This window comes from Enhydra lutris, unplaced genomic scaffold (genome assembly GCF_002288905.1).
Source record: "Enhydra lutris kenyoni isolate GAN:26980312 unplaced genomic scaffold, ASM228890v2 scaffoldscaffold7, whole genome shotgun sequence".
Lineage (NCBI taxonomy): Eukaryota > Metazoa > Chordata > Mammalia > Carnivora > Mustelidae > Enhydra > Enhydra lutris.
The window spans coordinates 4748076-4773241 of record NW_019154091.1 but is presented as its reverse complement, the minus strand read 5'-3'; the positions used below and the strand labels follow the sequence as shown (position 1 = coordinate 4773241).

The following is a 25166-nucleotide window of genomic DNA, read 5'->3' as shown; positions in this document are numbered from 1 at the left end:
CTTAATCCTTGGAGTATGTGACTATGTTATGTTGCATGGCAAGGGGATTTCAGGTGGCAGATGGAATTGCTAATCAGCTGACCTTATCCTGGATTTTTTAAAAGATTTTTATTTAGTTAGTTAGTTAATTATTTAGTTATTTGAGACAGAGAACATGAGGGGGGAAAGTCAGAGGGAGAAGCAGACTCCCTGCTGAGCAGGGAGCCTGATGAGGGACTCAATCCTGAGACTCCAAGATCATGACCTGAACCAAAGGCAGTCGCTTAACCAAATGAACCACCCAGGTGCCCCTTATCCTGGATTTTTTTTTTCCCCAAAACAACTGCATTGACTAGAACCACTAAAATAAGGAGAGGATAATTCTTGTCTTGTTCATGAATTTTATTCCATTTAATATGATGTTTGCTATTGGATATCTTTTTACATTAAGTAAGAATTTGTTCTTTCAGTAATGAACAAAAAGACAAAGAATAGCATAATAGATAAAAAACACAGTCTTGGAATTCAAACTGCAAATTTCAGATGCTGGTTCCATCTGTAACTGCATGACCTTGGTAGGATTTTGTACCCACTCTGTGCCTGTTTCCTTATCTATATAAAATAAGCAAATGAGTACTAGCTACTTCATAGGGATGTTAGGAAGATTACATTTCACAGTCCATGTAGAGTGCTAGTTCAGTGCCTAATACATATTAATCATTGTTTCTATAGAAAAAGTAATCCAGAATGTTCTTACTGTTTGTTAAATTTGTTTAGGATATAATTCAGGATCATATAGGTTTTCCCTTTTAATACATTAATATATTCAATTCCTGGTAAGAACCATCTCTATGCTCCTGGAATTAAGTTTGTCTCCCCACAGAATATATTTTTAAATATAATCCTAGATTGCTATTTATAATTTAGGATTTTGCATCCTTATTCATATGTAAAATTGGTCTCCAGTTTTCTTACCTCTTTCATTTCAGTTTTGGTATCAGAATAGGTAAACTGAAGAGTTTTCTGTCTTTTTCTAATCTCCAGAATAAATCAACTAATCTAGAAATTAAATTATCACTTGAAAATTTGAAAGAACATGTAAAATTACCTAGGACTAGCACTTTTGTGGAGTACAGCCTAAAAATTTCCAGTGTGTTTATGGTTATTGATTTATCAATACAGTCACCTTAGACACGCATCAATCTGTAACTGACATTTTTCTAGGAAGTCAATTATTTCCATTTGTTTTCTAATTTATTGATTAAAAACTAAATATATTTTTATATCTATTATCTTCTGTACTAGCAATGCTATCACCATTTTCATTCCTAATATTCTGTATTATTTTTTTCTTCAGATTTGCCTAGATGGGTCTATTTTATTGTCATATCCAAAGATATAGTTAGCATTATTTTTATCAAACATCTACCAAATGAGTCATTTATTCACAACTTGTTTGTTTACTTAATAATTTACTACTTTCTGGGGTTTTCTTTGTATTTTTTTTTTGTTTTGTTTTTTTAAGAGAGAGAGAGAGAGGGAAAATGCAGGCTCCATGCCCAACACCAAGTCTGATGTGGGCCTTGATCGCACAACCCTGAGATCATGACCTGAGCAGAAATCAAGAGTCAGACACTTAACTGACTGAGCCACCCAGGCACCCCAATTTACTATTTTCTGTTCTTAACTATAACAATTCAACCATACAACTTTTTATTATATCATTTTTTTAAAGATTTTATTCATTTATTTGACAGAGAGAGAAATCACAAGTAGGCAGAGAGGCAGGCAGAGAGAGAGGGGGAAGCAGGCTCCCTGCTGAGCAGAGAGCCCAATGCGGGGCTCGATCCCAGGACCCTGAGATCATGACCTGAGCCGAAGGCAGAGGCTTAACCCACTGAGCCACCCAGGTGCCCCTATTATATCATTTTCTTTAGTTGAATGCTTATTTTATTCTTTCCTATTTAAAAATAAATGATTTACTGGGCGCCTGGGTGGCTCAGTGGGTTGAGCCGCTGCCTTCGGCTCAGGTCATGATCTCAGGGTCCTGGGATCGAGTCCCGCATCGGGCTCTCTGCTCAGCGGGGAGCCTGCTTCCCTCTCTCTCTCTCTGCCTGCCTCTCTGTCTACTTGTGAGCTCTCTCTGTCAAATAAATAAATAAAATCTTTTAAAAAAATAAATAAATAAATAAATAAATAAAAATAAAAATAAATGATTTACTTAAAAATAAAATCATTACAGGCTATGACTCCTTCTACTGAGTAGGATTTTGTCCAGATCACTTAGGTTTTGACAAGTCATATTTCATTTCAATTATTATACATGGAGTTTATAAAATTCAGTTTTTATTTCCTTTGTACCCTGAAAATTAGTGCTTGCTTTTAAATTTACAAATGCTTAGATTTGTTGTCTTTTAAAAATATATTTCTAGTTTTATCACATTATAGTCAGAGGGTATAATTATTCAACTTCAAATTCCTTTAGATGTCCTTTGGAAACTAGTATATGGTTTTCTTATGTTACATGAGCACTAAAATGTATATTCTCTGTTCTTAAAGGTGGGATGTATAATTTTTAATCTTTCTAATTACATAATTCATACCATCCATAATCCTACCTTGTCTCTACTTCACCATCTAAATCTGAGAAATGTTGCCATACACAGTATAATCACTATGATCAAACTTTTTATTTTCTTTTTTATTTACATTTCACTGAAAAATTTTTGTTGGCCTTTTTGATAGACATAGGAATTTATTTGTCAGGAAAGATGATCCCATCAAAAAACCAGCATGTGACTTCCTCTTTGCTGATTTCTGTGTTTGGCCCCAACACAGACTGTCCTGTGCTCGTTATCTGTGATGCTGAAAACTATCCTACTCAGAGTAGTACCACATGGAAATCCAGGCCATAGATACCAATGCCTGAGTCATATTTGATCCCCAGATCAATGTGTTCCTGGACTTCAAAACCAAGTTTCCAATATCAAAGAAGCTATTTTTTTCTTTTTTAAATAAATATTTTATTTATTTATTTTAGAGAGAAAGAGAGTGAAAGCGGATGCATGAACCGGCGTTGGGGGGGCAGAGGGAGAGAGAGAATTTCAAGCACCTAACAGGGTGCTTGATCTCATGACTCTGAGATCATGACCAGAGTTAAAATTGAGAGTTAGAAGCTTAGCCACCAAGGCACCCCAAGAAGTTACTGTTCCTTAACTCATTCTCCTGCACCGTTAGACTTTTCTCTAGGATTTCTTCTCCCTTGGCCCCATGCACTGTGCAGTGCACAGCAATTTTTCATTTCTCCTGATGCCAAAAAACCAGAGAGTGTATTTAGCTTTGGAGAACACAGGGGTCTGGCCTGTGAGCTGCTCCAGCACTTTGGCTGCCTCACTCAGTCTGTCTCCACTCTGCCCCACACAGATGTTGAAGCAGTGCCTTGGGATGTGAAGTTCCTGAATGGGGATCTCCTTTTCACCTTGATCTTGTCCATGGTGGAGAACAGAAAGACAAAATCTGTGATTGAACTGTAATCAAATATTCTTTGGGGCACTGGTAGCTCAGTCAGTTAAGCATCTGCCTTTGGCTCAGAGTCCTGGGATGAGCCCCACTGAGCAGGTAGCCTGCCTCTCCCTCCTCTTCCCATTCATGCTCTCTCTCACTATCTCTGTCTCTCTCTCTAACTCTCAAATAAATAAATAAATAAATAAAATCTTTAAAAATAAAAATAATTGTCTTTGTATTTCTAAATTTGTTTCACATTGTGTTATGTTCTTCAGTTAAGCAAAAGAATGACTGATCTTTATGGATTATACACATTATTATTACCATATTTTATTATTGTTATGTAATACTCTACAGTTTGAATTAGATTTTGTTGGCTATTAACATTGCTACCTAAGTTTTCTCTTTCTTTCTATTTAAGTGGTATAGTGTTAACTATCCATTTATCTTCCTTCTATTTCTGTATATGTGGTCCGTATATACAATGGAATATTACGTAGCCATCAGAAAGGATGAATACCCAACTTTTGTAGCAACATGAACAGGACTGGAAGAGATTATGCTGAGTGAAATAAGCAGAGAAAGTAAATTATCATATGGTTTCACTTAATTTTGGAACATAAGGAATAATATGGAAGATATTAGGAGAAGGAAAGGAAAAGTGAAGGGGGGAAAATCAGAGGGGGAGATGAACCAGGAGAGACTGTAGACTCTGAGAAACAAATTGAGAGTTTTAGAGGGGAGAGGGGTGGGGGAATGCGTGAGCCTGGTGGTGGGTATTAAGGACAGAACATATTGCATGCACCACTGGGTGTTATACATCAACAATGAATCTTGGAATACTACATCAAAAACTAATGATTTTTGGGTTATGGACATTGGGGAGGGTATGTGCTATAGTGAGGGCTGTGAATTATGTAAACCTGGCGATTCACAGACCTGTACCCCTGGGGCTAATAATACATTATATGTTAATAAAAAATTGAAAATTAAAAAAAAATACTAATGATGTATTTTATGGTGACTAACATAACACAATTAAAAAAAAAAAGCCATAACTGCAATTGGCTTTCTATGTTTTACAATCTGAGAAGTTTTGACTTTTAATATGTTCACATTTGGTATTATTCCTGTGACTGAATTTTATATAGTCTTTATTATCCTTTCCTACTCTTTGTATGCTTTCTTCAGTTTTCAAACACTTACGTTAGTCTTTTAGTTATTACAACTACATTAAACTGTGTTTCTTATTGATGTCAAGAACTAAACTGTAACTATATTCATCCTTAACAAAGTATAATTTGCATTTTTCTTTTCTTACTTTCACCCCAAAGGCTTGATCAAATAATGTGGAATTTTTTTTTTAATTTCTTTTCAGCATAACAGTATTCACTGTTTTTGCACCACACCCAGTGCTCCATGCAATACGTGCCCTCCTTAATACTCACCACCTGGCTCCCCCAACCTCCCACCCCCCGCCCCTTCAAAACCCTCAGGTTGTTTTTCAGAGTCCATAGTCTCTCATGGTTCACCTCCCCTTCCAACTTCCCTCAACTCCCTTCTCCTCTCCATCTCCCCATGTCCTCCATGTTATTTGTTAAGCTCCATAAGTAAGTGAAACCATATGATAATTGACTCTCTCTGCTTGACTTATTTCACTCAGCATTATCTCTTCCAGTCCCGTCCATGTTGCTACAAAAGTTGGGTATTCGTCCTTTCTGATGGAGGCATAATACTCCATAGTGCATATGGACCACATCTTCCTTATCCATTCGTCCGTTGAAGAGCATCTTGGTTCTTTCCACAGTTTGGCGACCGTGGCCATTGCTGCTATAAACATTGGGGTACAGATGGCCCTTCTTTTCACTACATCTGTATCTTTGGGGTAAATAGCCAGTAGTGCAATTGCAGGGTCATAGGGAAGCTCTATTTTTAATTTCTTGAGGAATCTCCACACTGTTCTCCAAAGTGGCTGCACCAACTTGCATTCCCACCAACAGTGTAAGAGGGTTCCCCTTTCTCCACATCCTCTCCAATACATGTTGTTTCCTGTCTTGCTAATTTTGGCCATTCTAACTGGTGTAAGGTGGTATCTCAATGTGGTTTTAATTTGAATCTCCCTGATGGCTAGTGATGATGAACATTTTTTCATGTGTCTGATAGCCATTTGTATGTCTTCATTGGAGAAGTGTCTGTTCATGTCTTCTGCCCATTTTTTGATATGATTATCTTTTTTGTGTGTGTTGAGTTTGAGAAGTTCTTTATAGATCCTGGATATCAACCTTTTGTCTGTAATGTCATTTGCAAATATCTTCTCCCATTCCGTGGGTTGCCTCTTTGTTTTGTTGACTGTTTCCTTTGCTGTGCAGAAGATTTTGATCTTGATGAAGTCCCAAAAGTTCATTTTCGCTTTTGTTTCCTTTGCCTTTGGAGACATATCTTGAAAGAAGTTGCTGTGGCTGATATCAAAGAGGTTATTGCCTATGTTCTCCTCTAGGATTCTGATGGATTCCTGTCTCACATTGAACAAATTGATAAGAGAAGAGAGAAGAACCACATGGTCCTCTCAATTGATGCAGAAAAAGTATTTGACAAAATCCAGCATCCGTTCCTGATTAAAACGCTTCAAAGTATAGGGATAGAGGGAACGTTCCTGAACTTCATAAAATCTATCTATGAAAAACCCACAGCAAATATCATCCTCAATGGGAAAAAGCTCGCAGCCTTCCCGTTGAGATCAGGATCACAACAAGGATGCCCACTCTCACCACTCTTGTTCAACATAGTATTAGAAGTCCTAGCAACAGCAATCAGACAACAAAAAGAAATAAAAGGTATCCAAATTGGCAATGAAGTCAAACTCTCTCTCTTCACAGATGACATGATTCTTTATATGGAAAACCCAAAAGACTCCACCCCCAAACTACTAGAACTCATACAGCAATTCAGTAACGTGGCAGGATGCAAAGTCAATGTACAGAAATCAGTGGCTTTCTTATACACTAACAATGAAAATACAGAAAGGGAAATTAGAGAATCGATTCCATTTACTATAGCACCAAGAACCATAAGATACCTGGGAATAAACCTAACCAAAGAGGTAAAGGATCTGTACTCGAGGAACTACAGAACACTCATGAAAGAAATTGAAGAAGACACAAAAAGATGGAAGATCATTCCATGCTCTTCGATCGGAAGAATAAACATTGTTAAAATGTCTATACTGCCTAGAGCAATCTATACTTTTAATGCCATTCCGATCGAAATTCCACTGGTATTTTTCATAGAGCTTGAGCAAATAATCCAAAATTTGTATGGAATCAGAAGAGACCCCGAATTGCTAAGGAAATGTTGAAAAACAAAAATAAAACTGGAGGCATCACGTTACCTGATTTCAAGCTTTACTACAAAGCTGTGATCACCAAGACAGCATGGTACTGGCATAAAAACAGATACATAGACCAGTGGAACGGAGTAGAGAGCCCAGATATGGACCCTCAACTCTATGGTCAAATAATCTTTGACAAAGCAGGAAAAAATATACAGTGGAAAAAAGACAGTCTCTTCAATAAATGGTGCTGGGAAAATTGGACAGCTATATGTAGAAGAATGAAACTCAACCATTTTCTTATACCGTACACAAAGATAAACTCGAAATGAATAATGTGGAATTTTAATGACATATCATTATTTCCTCTTCTTGACATTACAGAGACATTTCTTAATAACTGTTTTGTATCTGACAACCATATTATCAACAATGATTTATGCTTACTGGTTTTATTTTAACTGTGGTTTCTTAAAGATTCATTAAGATTTTATGATATATGGTCGATATCTTTTACAGCCATTATCCATCCATTCATCTATCCATCGTCATCTGCACTGCCTCCATAACTTGGCCATTGTACATAATGCTAAAATAAACACAGTGGTGCATATATCTTTTCAAATTAGTGTTTTTGTGGACTTACCAGATCATATGATACTTCCATTTTCAATGTTTTGAGGAACTTCCATACTGTTTTCCACAAGGCTACACAGGTTCATTATTTCTACCAACAGAGCACATGGAATCCTTTTTCTCCACATCCTCATAAATATTCCTTTCTTGTGTTGATTTTAGCTATTCTTACATGTGTGAGGTGCCTTGTCATCACAGTTTTGATTTGCATTTTTCTAATGATGAGTAATGTTAAGCATCTTTTCTTATGTCCGCTGGTCATCGGGATGTCTTCTTTGGAGAAATGTCTGTTCAGGTTTTCTGCCCGTTTATTAATTGGACTTTTGGGGGATTTTTTGGTGTTGAGTTGTAGCAGTTCTTTACACATTTGAGCTACTAGTCCTTCACTGGATAAATTATTTGCATATCTTTTCCCATTCAGTAGTTGTCTTTAGCTCTATTGTTTCCTTTGTTGTACAGAAGCTTTTATGTTGATATGGTCCCAACAGCTTATTTTTGCTTTTGTTTCCTCTGCCTCTGGAAACCTATCTAGAAGGATGTTGCTATGGTCAATGTCAGAGACATTAATGCTTGCACTGTATTCTACAATTTTTATGGTTTCAGTTCTTTCAGGTCTTTAATTTATTTGGAGTTTATTTTTTGCGTATGGTGTAAGAAAGTGATCCAATTTCATTCTTTTGAATGTAGCTATCCAGTTTTCCAAAAACCATTTGTTGAAGAGAATGTCTTTTTCCCACTGCATATTTTTGCCTTGTTTGTTGAAGATTAATTGAAGATGTAATCATGATTTCTGGGTTTCTTATTCTGTTCTAATGATCCTATGTATCTATTTTTGTGCCAGTGTCATACTGTTTTGATACTACATTTTCTGTTCTGTCCTATTAATCTATATGTATATTGTTCTGACAGTACACCATACTGTTCTGATTACTACAACTTTGTAATTTATCTTGAAATCTGGGATTGTGATTCCCTGAGTTCTCATCTTCTTTTTTCAACTGCTTTGGCTATTTGGGGTCTTTTCCAGTTCCATGAACATTTTAGGATTCTTTGTTCTAGTTCTGTGAAAAATGCTGTTGGTATTTTAATAGGGATTACATTTAATGTGTAGATTGCTTTGCGTGGTATAAACATTTTAACAATATTTATTCTCCCAATCCATGAGTATGGGATATCTTTCCATTTCATTGTATTGTCTTCAACTTCTTTCACCAGTATTTTATAGTTTAAAGAGTACGGTTTTAGAGGAGGAGGCAGGATGGTAGAAGAGTAGGGGACCTCATTTCATCTGCTCTCTTGAATTTAGCTAGATATCTATCAAAACATTCTGAACACCTATGAATTCAACCTGAGATATAAGAAAACATCTGCTGGAATTCTACAAGTAGAACAGCAACCACTTTCTCCAAGACAAGAGATGCAGAGAAGTGAATCTGAAGGGATATATATACCTGAAGATAAAGCTGGGGAGGAGCCTCCCTAAGCCAGTTACCAGAAAGTGATATAGCAGGGGAGCACAAAATCAGAAATGTTAGAAATCTACTCCAGTGAGAGATATCCATGCCTGAAAGGTGCTCAGGTAGCAAAGTAAGGTAGAATCCTAGGTGGGACACTGTGGTCTCAGGATCCCCAGGGTCACAGAACAAACGAGGGTGCCTGAGCCAGCAGAGTTCCCAAGCATTGGAGCCAGGAAACCAGCTGCAATCAGCTAGAGTGGGAATGGGCTCTCAGCTCAGTTTGCCATAAACCCCAAACTGTATCACACTGAGAGACACTCTGTGTAGGGGCCCTGCAAAGACATGGCAACCCTATGTCTTTTCCCCAAAGGGGTGGTGTGGGTGTGCCCATGATCTGGTGACCACTCTCTGGGTGGGGGCCCTGCAAAGGACAGAAATGTGGCAACCCTCCTCACTCCCCCTGGAGGACAGGTACAGGTGCACAATGCAGGAATCCACAGAGTTTGGCACACACAAAAGTGAGAACTGTTTTTCCCTGAGGGTTTAGAGAAGAGAGGGGGACCTGATCTTAGTTTGGGACTGGAGATCAGGGTGCACCATTTTTATTTTCATCGTCTAAAACACTGTGGAAACCCTTCAGGGAACAAAAGCCACACAGAACAACCCAAAGCAGCTTACACTAAGCCTGGCCCCCTAGCAAGGGGCGGTACAACTGCACCCAGGCAAAGACATCTGAGAATCAGCACAACACTCCTCTCTCCCAGAAGACCAGCTAGAACATCAGGTAAATACCAAGTTTATGGAGTACACAGAACTGCAAAACTCTAGCACTAGAGGAAAACTGTATATAGGATTTGAGGTTCTTTATCATGATTCTTTCATCTTTCAGTTTAAAATTTTCCTTTTTCCATTTCAACGAGTTTCTTATTTTATCAACTCTTGTTTTTAAGTCTTCTTTTAACTTTTATTTTTACACATTTTATAGATATAGTCTTCATTTTTGGCTTTTACTGTATTATATAGATAGATATAGATATAGATACAGATACAGATATAGATATACATACTGCTTTCCTTACAATTTTGGGATTTAGTGTCTTCTAACAGACCAAAAAACACCCAGGACCAAGTGAATCACCCTGTTTTGTCCACCTGAGAGATTATATTCTCAATCCACCTCCCCCTTTTTTTTTTTTTTTTACCTATTCAGATTTGTCTGGTGCATATTACACTTGGATCATGGTTGATATTTTTGATTTTGTTATCTCGTTCATCCAGTCTTCTCTGGGCAAAATGACAAGCAGGAGGAATTCACAACAAGGAAAGAACAAGAGGTAATACTCCTGCAACAGATCTAATGGACATGGATATAAGTAAAATGTCAGAACTGAAATTCAGGATAACAATTATAGTTACTAGCTGGGCTTGAAGAAAGCATGAAAGACACCAGAGAATCTCTTAGTGCAGAAATAAAATCTAATCAGGCCAAAATAAAAAATGTTTTAACTAAAATGCTGTCTAAAATGGTTGCTCTAACAGCTAAGTGAAATAAAGCAGAAGAGTCAGTCACATAGAAGACAAGGTGATGGAAAGGAAGTAAGTTGAGAGAAATCAAGAAAAGCAACTGATGGACCATGAAGAGAAGCTTCAAGAAATCAGTGATAGCATAAAGTAAAACAATATTAGAATTACTGGAGTCTGAGAGGAAGAAGAAAGAGAGGGAGGGAGAAAGAGGGGTAGAAGGTATATTTGAGCAAATCATAGCTGAGAATTTCCCTAATCTTGGACAAAGCAGGAAAGAAGATACAATAGAAAAATGCCAATCTCTTCGATAAATGCTGCTGGGAAAATTGGGACAGCCACATGTAGAAGAATGAAACTGGACCATTTCCTTACCCCATACACAAAGATAAACTCAAAATGGATGAAAGACCTAAATGTGAGACAGGAATCCATCAAAATCCTAGAGAAGAACACAAGCACCAATCTCTTCAACCTCGGCCACAACAATTTCTTGCTAGACATGTCTCCAAAGGCAAGTTCCAACTATTTAAAGAATTAATACCTGTTCTTCTCAAATTATCCCAATGTTATTTTTTGGTGCAACTGTAAATGGGATTGTTTTCTTAATTTCTTAAGAAATTTCTGCTATTTCATTGTTAGTGTATAGAAATACAATGGATTTCTATATATTGATTTTGTGTCCTGTGATCTTACCAAATCCATTTATCAGTTCTAGTAGGATCTTGGTGAAGTCTTTAGGGTTTTTACATATAGTGTGTCATCGGAAAATAGTGAAAGTTTTACTTCTTCCTTAACAATTTGCATACCATTTATTCCTTTTTTTTTTTTTTTTTTGTCTGACTGCTGTGGCTAGGACTGCCAGTACTACGTTGAATAAACGTTGTAAGAGTGGACATTCTTATCTTGTTCCTGACTTACCGGGTAAGTACTCAGTTTTCCCCCACCAATATGCTGTTAGCTGTGGTTTTTTCATATATAGCCTTTATATGTTGAGGTATGTTCCCTCTAAACCTACTTTGTTGAGGGTTTTTATCATGAATGGATGTGGTACTTTGTCAGATGCTTTTTCTGCATCTATTGAAATGATCATATGGTTTTTATTTTTTCTCTTACTGATGCGATCATGTTGATTGACTTACAAATACGGGACCACTCCTGTATCCTGGAAATAATTGTAGTAAATAATTCTTTTACTGTGTTATTTAATTCACTTTGCTAGTATTTTGTTGAGAATTGTTACATCAATGTTCTTCAGCGATACTGGCATATAATCCTCTTTTTTGTAATGTCTTTATCTGGTTTTGGTTTCTGGGTAATGCTGGCCTCATAGAATGAATCTGAAAGCTTTCCTTCTGCCTATTTTTTGGGATAGCTTGAGAAAAACAGATATTAATTCTTCTTTAAATGGTTGGTAGACTCCTATATTGTTGATGGGAATGCAAACTGATGCAGCCAGTCTCAAAAACAGTATGAGTTTTCCCCAACAAGTTAAAAACAGAACTACCCTATGACCCAGGAATTGTACTACTAGGTATTTATCCAAAGGATACAAACATAGTGATTCAAAAGGGCACATGCACCCCAAAGTTTATAGCAGCACTATTAACAATAGTCAAAGTATGGAAAGAGCCCAAATGTCCATCATTGATGAATGGATAAACAAGAAGTGGTGTACACACACACATGCACACACACGCACACGAATATTAATCAGCCACCAAAAAGAATGAAATCTTGCCATTTGCCGTATGTGGATGGAATTAGAGTGTATTATGCTAAGTGAAATAAGTCAGTCAGAGAAAGACACCCTATGATTTCATTCATATGTGAAATTTAAGAAACAAAGTAGATGACATAGGGGAAGGAAAGGAAAACTAAAATAAGATAAAGACAGAGAGGGAGGCAAACTGTAAGAGGCTCTTAACTATAGAGAATAAACAGGGTTGCTAGAGGGGAGGTATATGGGGAAATGGACTAAATGGGTGATGAACATTAAGGAGGGCATTTGTTTTGACGAGCACTGGGTGTTATGTAAGTGATGAATCACTAGATTCTACTCCTGAAACTAATACTACACTATATATTAACTAACCTGAATTTAGATAAAGTTTGAAGAAAAAAATAAAAATAAAAAATAAAAAATAAAAAAATTAATGTTTGGTAGAATTCACCTACAAAGTCAACCACCTGGCACTGGACTTTGTTTGCCGGGAATATACTTTAAAGATTTTGTTAATTTATTTGAAAGAGAGAGAGAGAGAGAGAGAGAGAGCATGCAAGCACAAGTGGAGGGAGGGGCAGAAAGAGAGGGAGAAAGAGGCACCCTATTGAGAAGGAAGCCCAACATGGGGCTCGATCCCAGGATTCTGGAATTGTGACCTAAGCCTAAGGCAGGTACTTAACCCACTGAGCCACCTAGGCACCCCTATCTGTTGGGAATTTTTAAATCCAATTTCATTGCTAGTAATTGGTAATCAATCTTCGATTTTTCCATTTCTTCCTGCTTCAGTTTTGGTAGGTTATGTGATTCCAGGACTTTATCTATTTTTTTCTAGTTTGTCCAATTTGTTGGCATATAATTTTTCACAATATTCTCCTATAATCTTTTGTATTTTTGTGGGGGCAGCTGTTATTTCTCCTCTTTCATTTGTGATTTTGAGTCCTCTTCTTTTCTTTTTTTTTGATGAGTCTTGTTAAACATTTATCAGTTTTTTTGTTCTTTTCAAAGAACCAGCTCCTGGTTTCATAGATCTGTTCTTTAGGGGTTTTTTTAGTCTATTTCATTCATTTGTGCTCTAATCTTTATTATTTCCTTCCTTCTACTGATTTGGGATTTTGTTTGTTCTTCTTTTTCTAGCTCCTTTACGTGTAAGATTAGGTTGATCATTCCAGATTTAGTTGTTTCTTAAAGTAGGGCCTGCATTGCCATAAACTTCCCTCTGGGAACTGCTTTTGCTGTATCCCAAACATTTGGACCATTGTTTTCATTTTCATTTGTCTCCACGTATTTTTTTCTTTTTTATTTCCTCTCTGATTTCCTGGTCAACCCATCCACTGTTTAGTAGCATGTTATTCAAGCTCCAGGTATCTGTGTTCTTTCCAGATTTTTTCTTGTGGTTCATTTCTTGTGGTTCAGTTTCATAGCATTTTTGTCAGAAAAGAAACATGGCATGACTTTAATCTTTTTGAATTTGTTGAGGCTTGTTTTGTAGCCTAAGGTGTGATCTATTCTGGAGAACGTATCATGTGCACTTGAAAAGAATGTGTGTAGTCTGCTGTTTTAAAATAGAATGTTCTAAATGTATTTGTTAGATCCAGTGTCATTCAAAGCCACTGTTTCCTTGTTGATACTCTGTTTGGATGAGATATCCATTGATATAAGTGGAGAGTTACTATCAATTAAGATACTGATTCTGGTTCAATTTCATTTGTCCAAAGAACTTCTTGAGGAATTTTGTCTGACATATCTGCCTTGATACTAGAAAAAACTATACATGCATAAACTGAATGCATATAATAGAGTCAAAATTTTCTTTTTACCTTGATACTCAGAATACAGTGCTCCACTATCTTCTAGCATCCACCGTTACAGTCAGGAAGACCAAGATCATTTTGATTCTCTCTCCTTTTTAAATAGTACCTACTTTTTCAGTCTTGATTCTTGTAATATGATTTTTGTCCCCAGGATCCAGAAATTCCACCATGATATACCTAAGTGAATGTCTTTTTCCTCCAATAGTTTTCGTTAGCACTTTGCACACACTTTCAATTGAAAAATTCAAATTTGTATTCATCTTGGGGAAATGTGTTTTCATTACTGTTTCCTTCACCTACTTACTCTACCTTTCTAGAACATCTATGACTAGAATGTTAGATCACATATACCTTTTTCTCCTCTAATTTCTCTCTTTGTGTTTTTTTCTGCCTTCTGAAACAACTATTTTAATCGTATTTTTAATAATTGGTTTATTTTTCAAAAATGTCCATTCATTGGAGCTAGTGCACACACTGCATCAGAACATGATCACAGACATGCAGCTCACCATCTTTGCCAACATGCTGAACATGTCACTCTTCCTGCTTGTCATTCTCTATCACTTCGTTTCTGTCAACAACCCCAAAAAGTAGGAATGAAAGTAGCACTTTCTTCACTCCAGAGTTCTAGGACTTAGTCTGAGGTAAGATGGAGGGTGTGAGGGGCCTTCACATTTCCCTTCTTCACTCTACCCATCACAACATACAAAGCAACCATACCTATGTTTTTTTTTTTTTTTTCCAAACAATTTTTATTTCCTCTAAGTCTTCCTTAACCCTATGGAACAAGAAGCTGTTACTGAATAGGGCCCAGTATTGGGGGTTTCTTTTCTATTCCCTCCCCCCTGTATAAAAATATAGATTTTTTAAAAAGAGACCATTCATTGGAGTTATTATTTTTATAAACTCTTTCTTTTCTCTAATATTTATCCTAAGTCCTTAGTAACTTGAAAGTCCCATCTTCTTGCTGTAGCCTTTATTTTAAATGTGCAACTTCAAAGTAAACCAAATTCTCTATCATCTAACTCAAATTTTCAATACACAAAATATATCAATAATGTTAGGTTTTTATAAATATAAAATAGCTTTTTTTTGTCTTCCTTTTTAATCCCCACAAAATAGTTGAAAGCATTTTACAATCTCAACTAGAAATACCACAATTACATTAAGTGACTCGAGGAAAAGAGTTAATTTTGTATGAATAGATTAAATTTGCTTGATTGCTCTTTTTCAGTGAAGATTGTGTTAATATCGAGTTCAAAATTGATAGCTCTATTTGTTTTTGGTAAATACATATGGGGAAAATTTTTCTTAGCTAGTTCAATATACTCTAAGTCAGCTGCAAATATAAACATTAGCCCAAGTTCCCCACAAATAAATGAAATAAAAGATACCTGATAAAAATCCAAGAATTAGTATTTTGAAAATTAAAGAATACAAGAGATTCAATAAAATGCTCTTCCTTTCCAGCCCCTTTCTGTCTGACTTTCCATAAAAATCTGTACTAATAAGACATCTACATTTTCACTCTAAGCATAAATTTTAGTTTTCCAGGACAACAACCAAATATTCTGAGTAGCTGCTCTCCAACCTCCATATTTTCCAGCTCCAGAAACTAGTCCTGTGTAGAACTAAACTTTTTTACTTTTTTTCCTTACCATTTGAAACCTAGAAATCATCAGAATACAGATGGTCTTCTATGTTAAAAAGAATTAAAACAAGTTGAGGAAAGTCTTAACAATTTCAGAGAATTCTTATCTAAAATACCCATTCAGAAGATTAGATGCCTCTTCCGCCACATACCCCAATCTCCAATCCCCTCCAGTTCAACTTTTCCAAATTAAGTTTTCCACCCTCACCCTACTCCAAACATGATCACCAAGATGAAATCAGGATGTAAGTAAAAACAACCTAAGTATTACTATACCATCTATTCTGTTTTACAAATCTAGTTATACTAATCAAGAAGGAGATACTAAATATCTAAATAAAGAATTTTTTAATCCTTAGAATATAGAACATTTGTATTATGATACCCTTGGGAGTGATTTGGGCAAAAATACTTAGTAATTTGAGAGGGGTGAAACACTCTTTCTAAAGAGGTCACAAGTTAGTAAATAATAGGAACAATGACAATACTAATAATGCACTATCTCTTATAATGAAAGATGTTACTAAAATGGGGTAAAAGGCATACAGTTAGAGTAATAATATTTCACTATCAATCTTACATACAGAAAACCTTTTGCAAGACCATGTGACATAATTATGCAGCCTGTGTCAAAGAACATAGTAGTGGTTTTCAAATTGTTCTTCAGAACCTCTCAGTCCCACATTCTGAGACTACTCTGCTTCATTCAGATTGCTATTTCTTTCATTCACTTATGCATACAATACTTAATAAAATGCTTATTCCATGCATGTACTGTGGTTAACTAGCACCTTCTAGGATCACACCTACGAATATAAGGGAAATAATCCCTGCCCTCAGGAAACCTAGTCTAGTCAAGAATACAAATATCAATCAAATCATCAGACAAGTCATTAACTAATGACCATAGATAGAAATACTATAAAATATAAAAGATAGCTATATAGTGCTACAAAGGCATATAACAGGGAGTTTCTGGTGAGTTTTATCCATCTTAAAAGTTTTCACATAGATATTAGCTAAATAAAGGATACCTGTTCCCAAACCGCCAAAATACTGTAAACTAACCTGGCACTTCTGGTGGCAATACAAAATCTACTCTGATGCCCTACTTTATCATGACACTGATTCAAAAAGGCCACAGATGCAACTATTAAGGTATCTTAAGTATCTCTAAGCACCAGATACGATCTTACATGCTTTAGGACTAAAAAGGAACATTCACTTAGGAAATATCTCAAAATATTTAATTGAATGTCTGAAACACGAGGCATTGGAGACTGTTTCCATATAAGAATTAGTTTCCAGGGGTGCCTGGGTGGCTCAGTGGGTTAAAGCCTCTCCCTTCGGCTCAGGTCATGATACCAGGATCCTGGGATAGAGCCCCGCATCAGGCTCTCAGCTCAGCAGGGAGCCTGCTTCCCCCCACTCTCTGCCTGTCTCTCTGCATACATGTGATCTCTGTCAAATAAATAAATAAAATTTTAAAAAAAGAATTAGTTTCCAGCATATCTCAGAAAAAATTGATAATTTTTTGAATTCCAAATCTCCCCTCAAAAACAAAAAATCAGTCTAGAAATAAGGAAAATCAGAACTAAAAAATGTATTATAATTCTACTGTGAGAATTAAAGCTTAACAACATGGAGACATAAAGAACATACAGATGTCAAGCTGGCAACCAGAACAGTAAGTGCTGACACAACACAAGGAGTAGAAGGTTAAGATCAACATTTCTAGGAACCAGGGCAGGCAAAAATAGAAGAAAGAGGGTCACAATTTAATTGGTCAATCTTGTTTGTAGCTGTTGTCAAGTTAAATGTGTGTTCATGGCCCTACTTGAGCTAAGAGTGAATCACTCTTGAAAACAAAATAAATATTAACATATTTATAGCCATAAGATACTTTATATAAATCCTATGAGTAGAATTTCAAGAAATAACAAGTTTTAGAAGCAAAATAAGTCCTTACATTAGCAATTTGCCATGTGATTCTGTATTGCCTATTAAGCTTTACTGGGAAGCCTGCATATTATATAATTTGAAAACCCCACTAACTATTCACTGGTGTTTTCTAGTGTTAAAATATTCAGTGGAGGCTACACTTCTTTATAAATACTACTAAGCTTAGTATTTCATATTCATAGTATATGAATATACTATTCATATAGTATATGAATTTTAGATATTCATAATAATGAATATAGCATATAAAGACTGCTTGCTGTAAGTACTTAAAGAACAACTTATGCTTCCAGGAATTCCTAAGAATTTCTAGGAATTATGATTTCTTGTTCCTGAATCCCAAAGATTAATGTTTACTGGGAATCTGAAAACACTACTTGGACTCCCTTCCTCTTTGGAGTTCTGAGTTTAGAAGAGAAACACGAACATGGACATCAAAAAAAAGAGTGTTACAGGTGTTATGATGAAATTCTACAATGAAGACACAAAGGCCAAAAACACCAGGATAAATCAGCCTGTAAAAGTTTGGAGAAGGCTTCATTAAAAAAAAAAAAAAAAAAAAAAAAAACCACACACACACACACACACACACACACACACAAAACCACACTATTTTCCAGGTAGAGTAGAGGGAGGACTGTGCAAAGGCTGGGGTCATGAAAGTCTCTCAAGAATCTTAAGTAGTCTACTAATATGATCAAATATATATGTTAAAGAAAGAGCTCCCTGGAGGACACATGGAGAATGGTTTCCAAAGTTGTGAGACTGGGGTTAATAGAACAATCAGACTACCACAATCATTAGGCACATTCCATAAACAAAACAACTCTATGCATTGTCAAAGATCCATTCATATCTGACCAGTGTAGAGAGAAATTTGTAAGAGAAAGTGGAAACAGATATATTAAGTTATAAATTGCAAAATGACAAATAATATTTTAGAGAGAGAATGATGATATTGATCTCTTCATATTTCACATAATCACTTAAAATAAAGGAAGAAAATATTTTAAAAAATCCTTAGTAGAATAAATCAAATCGTTAAGAAGAGCAATTTCTTTAAAAAGAGGTGTCTAGTTACCCTGTCACTGACCCTCCTCAAGAATCTAACGACACCTTATTCGTTTTCTAAGTCTTATTACCCTCCTGATTCAGATTAACCTATAATTAATAATACAGAATCAATAGAACTATTTTTAGTTGTCTATAAGTACCTAATTGCTTTCATTGCTATTCTTCTTTCAGATTATATTTAGGAAAAGCAATTTATTATATGAACATCTATGAATCATAATCAGGCTAAAATCTCTTATTTCTCCCTCTCCATCATCTCATTCTGTTAACCGTAGTGTTATGCAGATTTTGTAAACAATTAAATCTGTTCACATGCAAACAATTTTGGTTTAATCACTAACAACAATAAAGGAGCTTACACCTTCTTTTTTATATTCTTCATGCTCTACTCGTGATTGTTTTAAAAGCATACTAATATATCCTATTACATATTCCAAAGCTGTTATACATAAGTGAGTGTACGTTTTCAAAATTCTTTTGACATGTTACTGGAACAGCTCCAGAAAAAAAAAAAAATTAACACTTTTGGGGAATTTAACTGAATCCTTTTTAGTAGCCAAATAAGAAGCTGGTGGAGGAGAGAAGCCAAAGATTAAAATAAATGCATTATTCATTTTTAACATGGGTTTTTCTCTTATTCTTCATTGTAATAGCTCTAGAAGTAATTTTACTGTTAACGCTGAATTTTTGGAGTGGTGTTGTAGAAATCATTTTTCCAAAGAAGGAAGCTAAAAAGATTTTCTGCTCACCATCAGTGCACAAAATTGAACAAGGGACAATTGTCACACACAATATGCTTCCAATGAGCATACTCTTATGCATAAAAAAAGGAAACAAAGCAGTTCAGGATTGTATTTGTAAAAGGATATTAAAAAAAAAAAAAAGCACAGAATGCTTTTCAGAGTGGAAAACCATGAGAGGCTCTCCATAGTTAAAATCAGCACTAGACTGTTTCCTACAGTAGATTTAAAGCAAAACATCTGTTTATTTATATAATAGCAACAGTAAGAAAAAGCACAAAGGTAGACTTAAGACAGCTAATGACCCCAGTTCATATGCTACAAAATATTTTTATTTTTATCTAACAGTCACCTGAACAAGGGTTCTAGTATTCTGCTGTGGCAAATACGTCCTAAAGATTGTCTCATATTTTCCATAATGCTAAGTAGTCTAGCTTGTCCATATGTCTTGCTTAACATAGCTAAATACTATAATGCTATTCAGTTATCAAAGATATAAAGTTTAGGGATATCCAAGTTTAGGGATATCCTTAATCTTCAATACAGAATAAGAAATTAACCTCATGCACTTTTCACCTTCCCACTCAACATCCAAGTGCTACAGTCCATTCTATTTTTTTTTTTTTATACCACGCCACCAAACATTTTTACTGCAGCAATAAGTGTGGAGAAATAGAATCCTGTAGGAGAGAAAGGGAGTGAAAAAGAGAAAATGTAAAGGTGGAAAAGATGACATAAGAAAAACTGGATTTATCTCTCTTAGCTTAGAGAGCTCACCCAGTATTCCTAGACCAGATGGAAAGAGCAGTATGCTACAGAATTCTCCATCCCTACACTCAGATGTCACAAGGAATGGAAAGGCAAACCTTGTTAGGAACTAATATTTCCATGTGGGTTGTACCATTTATTCATTCATTCCTATATGGACTAACCTCCAGATAGTAATTTTTTTTTCTTTTTGCTGATTTTCTATGTGGGTGCCTCTCAAATTTAATCAATCCTTGATCCCTCTCCAAAGCCCAATCATGTATTTCCAGGCCCTGCCAATGAGCTCCTTAGAACCTTTATCTCAACATCCCCCAAACCTGAACTCTTTTTTTTCCTGATGCTGGGGGCGGGGGGGGGGGAATAGTTCTATCCCTTAATTTTTTCCATTTGGGTAAAAATTGCATTTCCCAATGACTGTTGAAAATATTAACAATCCTTTGACCTAATAACCAAGGATTTCATGATTCTACCTCAACCTAACTTTCAAAATGATATCACACTGTCCTTCACATACTCCTTGTTCAAACCACTGAACTATGTATTATTAAGTGGAGTATACCTGAGCATTCATATCTTGTGCCTTTGCTCACATTCACTAATCTTCCCTCCTAGCTTACTCTCTGATAGATACTAAGGAGGAAGCAGCATACAAAGATGGATAACAGATCTTATACAATTCTAAAATTCTTAAAGAAAGAAGGAGCATGGGCTTTGGAGTTGGATAGAACTGGGTTTCAATTTAGATTTTGGAATTACTGGCCATATGACTTTGGGCAATTTCTTAAGCCATGGACAGCTTCCTAACCTGTGAAATGAGAATAACATGATCTATCTTGGAGAGTTGCCAGGTGATTTATATGATATATTTTAAAAGCCAAGACAGTGTCTTGCATATAGCAAAGTCTCCATCCTTAGATACCATCATTACTTCCCAAAACAGAATGTACTCAAAACACTAATAAGTTAGCTCTAACCTGCCTATATCCTAAGCTACTACAGAGAGCAACTATAGATTTCCTCTTCTCTTCTGAATTTGTAATTTGTAGAGATAACTAAGGCTGAGCCCACAGCTTACGCCTCTTGACCCTTTGCCTAGTGATCTTTCCACTCTCCCACACCATCACACTGCATCCCCAGACAATTTAAGGCAAGCAACATCAGTGTTAATGAGAAATTAGTGTGAGAAACTAACAGAACCATATACATATATGAGTGTCTTAGGCAAATAATTTGGTTTCCTTTTCAAACCTATATTCTTTAAATAAGATTCAAAGCTTAGCTCATGGTGGAAGAGCACTGCCCAACTGTAATAATTTTTCTACTCCAAGATACTATCTAATTGAGTGTGAGAGGGGACAATTTAGATTTCGTCACATTACAGAAAATTGAGCTAACTAGTGCTATGCTTCTATTCCACTCCAGTGATATTTTAGCAAACTTTATAGACTGGCCTCCTAGACTCCTAACTGCCCTTTATTCAAGTCTGTATATGGAAAATGACCTCAGGTGTAAAACTGGGTTATTTATAAAGTGTTTGAAGAAGTCCTGCAGTCTTGGTCTTAGTTCCAGAAATGGTCAGTGCCAAGACCTCCTAGACAGTGTGGAAAAGAGTAGTTGGGGAATCCTGGCAGCTGTGAATGCTTAGCAGCCAACTGAGAGCTACAAGTCACAGGTCTTGGAAATTTGTTTACATGTAACTATACTTCTGAAGGAAAGTAAGAAGCTGAGGAAAAGGGACTTGACATAAAGCAAACTTATGAATCACCTACTTAATAGAAGCTGGAAAATTAGGCAGGCAGAACCTAGCTTAATAGCCATCCAAAAAAGGAGGTTTGGGGTTTTGTGAAGTTTTTTGGTCTTTATTCCATCTAAATTAGGAGTTCTTTTACTTAGACCCATGCCTCAACCTGGACTACACAGTAAATATTTGTGGGGAGCTGGATGCCTGTAATTTATTTCTTCCTTCTTTTGGTAACAACACTCCACTTCATTTCAGAGAACTCCCTCTTCTCTATTGTATTCATTCTTGTTGAGACCGTAAATCAATATACCCTGCCTTCCTCTTAAACAGGGATGACGAATAATCAAAGTTCTGCTAAGGAGATGGCCTCCAAAATTTAGATCTAAAGTTAGAATGGCTTAAGGATGTAAAGATCATGTCGCAGAACTGGAGCTCTGACAGGACAAGGAAACCCTACTGTTTATTTTGTTTTAATTAAATTCTATTAGCCAACATATACTAGATCATTAGTTTTTGATATAATGTCCAATGATTCATCACACCATGTGCCCTCTTTAATGCCTGTCGCCCAGTTACCTCATCCCCCCATCCACCTCCCTTTTTGCAACCCTCAGTTTATTTCCCAGAATCAAGAGTCTCAAATGGTTTGTCTCCCTGATTTCTTCCCATTCAGTTTTCCCTCCTTTCCTCTATTGTACTCTACACATTCCTTATGTTTCACATATAAGTGAAATCATATGATAATTGTTTTTCTCTGCTTGACTCGTTTCACTTAGCATAATACCCTCCAGTTCCATCCATGTTGATGTAAATGATATATATTCATCCTTTCTGATGGTTGAATAATATTCCATTGTAAATATGAACCATATCTTCTTTATCCACTATCTGTTGAAGGACATCTCGGTTCCTTTCACAGTCTGGCTAATTTGGACATTGCTGCTACGAATATTGGGTGCATGTGCCCTTTCTTTTCACTAAATCTGTATCTCTGGGGTAAATACCCAGTAATGCAATTTCTGGGTCATAGGATAGCTCTGTTTTTAAAGTCCTGAGGAACCTCCATATTGTTTTTCTGACACCTAATGCTACCCCAAACCTGGTCTTGAGCCCTTTCTTTAATTCTGTGAACCACCCAATAACTTCCTAATAGAGTCCTTTTCTGCTTCCTTAGCTAGAGTTGGTTTTTCCTGCTGGCAACCTAAGAATCCCTGATGTGGAATTGAAACCACCTTTGTGCCTAGTCTTCCCAACTGAAAATACAAATACTTTAGATGAAACTACCCTTTACTAGGATAGTTTCTATGGCCCTATTACAGAAGTACAAGCATATGCTTATCAAACATTAGAACTTAGGGGCGCCTGGGTGGCTCAGTGGGTTAAAGCCTCTGCCTTCGGCTCAGGTCATGATCCCAGGGTCCTGGGATGGAGCCCTGCATCGGGTTCACTGCTCAACAGGGAGCCTGCTTCCTCCTCTCTCTCTCTGCCTGCCTCTCTGCCTACTTGTGATATCTCTCTCTGTCAAATAAATAAATAAAATCTTAAAAAAAAAAACATTAGAACTTAGTGCAGCTTTTTTTTCACTTACGTACTTTTCCTCACTTTTGTCAGAATTAACTTTGTTCTCTGCCATATTTCCCCATTACTCAATTTTCTTCATATTTGAGTAAAGATTTATTGCATTAAGATTAGCTACATTGATTTGTTTGCTTATTTGCTATCCCAAGCAGTAAAGTAATTTATGTGGCTCACATTCTGGCTTAAATGTCAATTTTTTTCTTAACATTTTCAACACCATTGCCCCTTATTCCAATGTCTTTTCCTAAAAATGTAGTATTGTGTTAAGAATAAATTGCTTTAAAAAAAAAAAGAGCAATTTGTCAGAAAATTAATTGTCAAAGGTGTGATTCTAGTACTTGCTCTCACAGGTCTCTTCTATGAAACAAATTATCATAAGAAGATGTGAATTTGTAAGTTAGCCTATATAATCAACAGAAGTTTAGAAATCAAAAAAAAAAAAGCAATCACTTAATCTAAGCCTATCATTTTATAGATAAGGGAATTACGGTTTCTCAGGCCATTCTTCCTGATTTCCAGCATCACCACTGATTTACTTTCTGTTTTTCTATTTCTTCTTTCATTCAAAGTGGTTCAAGGAAGAAGATAATAAACACATATGTTCTATAGTTCTTCTTCAACAAGAGAAGAAAAAAGAAGGAACCTGACATCACTACTTAAGTCAGTGGCACCAATAATTTCTCAGTAACTTAAAAGCCAAACCTTATAGTTCTCTTCAACTCCTTCTTTCTTTAAATCTTCTACTTACCAACATCATTGTAAAACTCAAATAAAAGCAATATATGAGCTATAAAATGCTGTATGAGTCAAAAGGTCAACACTGCTATTATTTGTCCTTTGTCTTCCCATGCCACCAACCTAGTCAAAGCCATTGTCACCTTATATCGGAATTAGAATAAATGCCAACAGATCTCCATATCTTCCCCCATTCTAACCCATCCTAGAGACAACTTTTGACATAAATCTCTTAATTCTGCCAAGTTCTTAAGAAAGAAATAACTCCAGTAGTACATGTAACTCTTTCAAAGAAAAGAAAAATAGGAAACACTTCCAAACATGTTTTTGAATGCCAGGATGACAACACCAAAACTGTATAAGGATATCTCAAGAAAGCAAAATCAAAGGCAAATCTTACCCAGGAATATGAATGTAAAACTCCTAAATGAAGCATCAGGAAATCAAATCCTACAAATATCAAAGGGATGATCAAGTTCAGTCTATTCTATAACATAATGTAATTTACTACTGGAACAGCATGAGAAAGGAAAATTATATGATCATCTCAAAAGATGCAGGAAAAGCTTTCTATAAAATTCGACACCAATTCATGATAAAAAAAATTAAACTAGCAAACTTGCAATAAAACGAACTGTCTTAGGCTGATTATAGAGTTCCTATTTAAAAAATTTAAGGCATTTGGGGCACCTGGGTGGCTCAGTGGGTTAAAGCCTCTACCTTCAACTCAGGTCATGATCCCAGGGTCCTGGGATCGAGCCCCACATCGGGCTCTCTGGGCAGCGGGGAGCCTGCTTCCCCTTCTCTCTCTCTCTGCCTGCCTCTCTGCCTACTTGTGATCTCTGTCTGTCAAATAAATAAATAAAATCTTTAACAAAAAAAATTTAAGGCATTTAGAAGTCAGAAGAGTGGTAATCCTTTGGGAATAGTGAATGCAAATAAGTAAGAGAAGATC

General features: G+C 36.1%; 2 protein-coding genes across 6 annotated transcripts in view; one reads left to right on the top strand and one right to left on the bottom strand.

The window, feature by feature from the left end:
- Window positions 1–25166, bottom strand: part of LOC111141988 (ankyrin repeat and sterile alpha motif domain containing 1B) — a 1155119-nt gene that overhangs the window by 1032062 nt on the left and 97891 nt on the right. The window lies entirely within an intron of this gene.
- On the top strand, window positions 14449–14556 carry LOC111142145 (dolichyl-diphosphooligosaccharide--protein glycosyltransferase subunit 4-like). The gene has a single exon (XM_022495130.1). It carries the CDS (start codon window positions 14449–14451, stop codon window positions 14554–14556), a length of 108 nt encoding a protein of 35 aa, XP_022350838.1.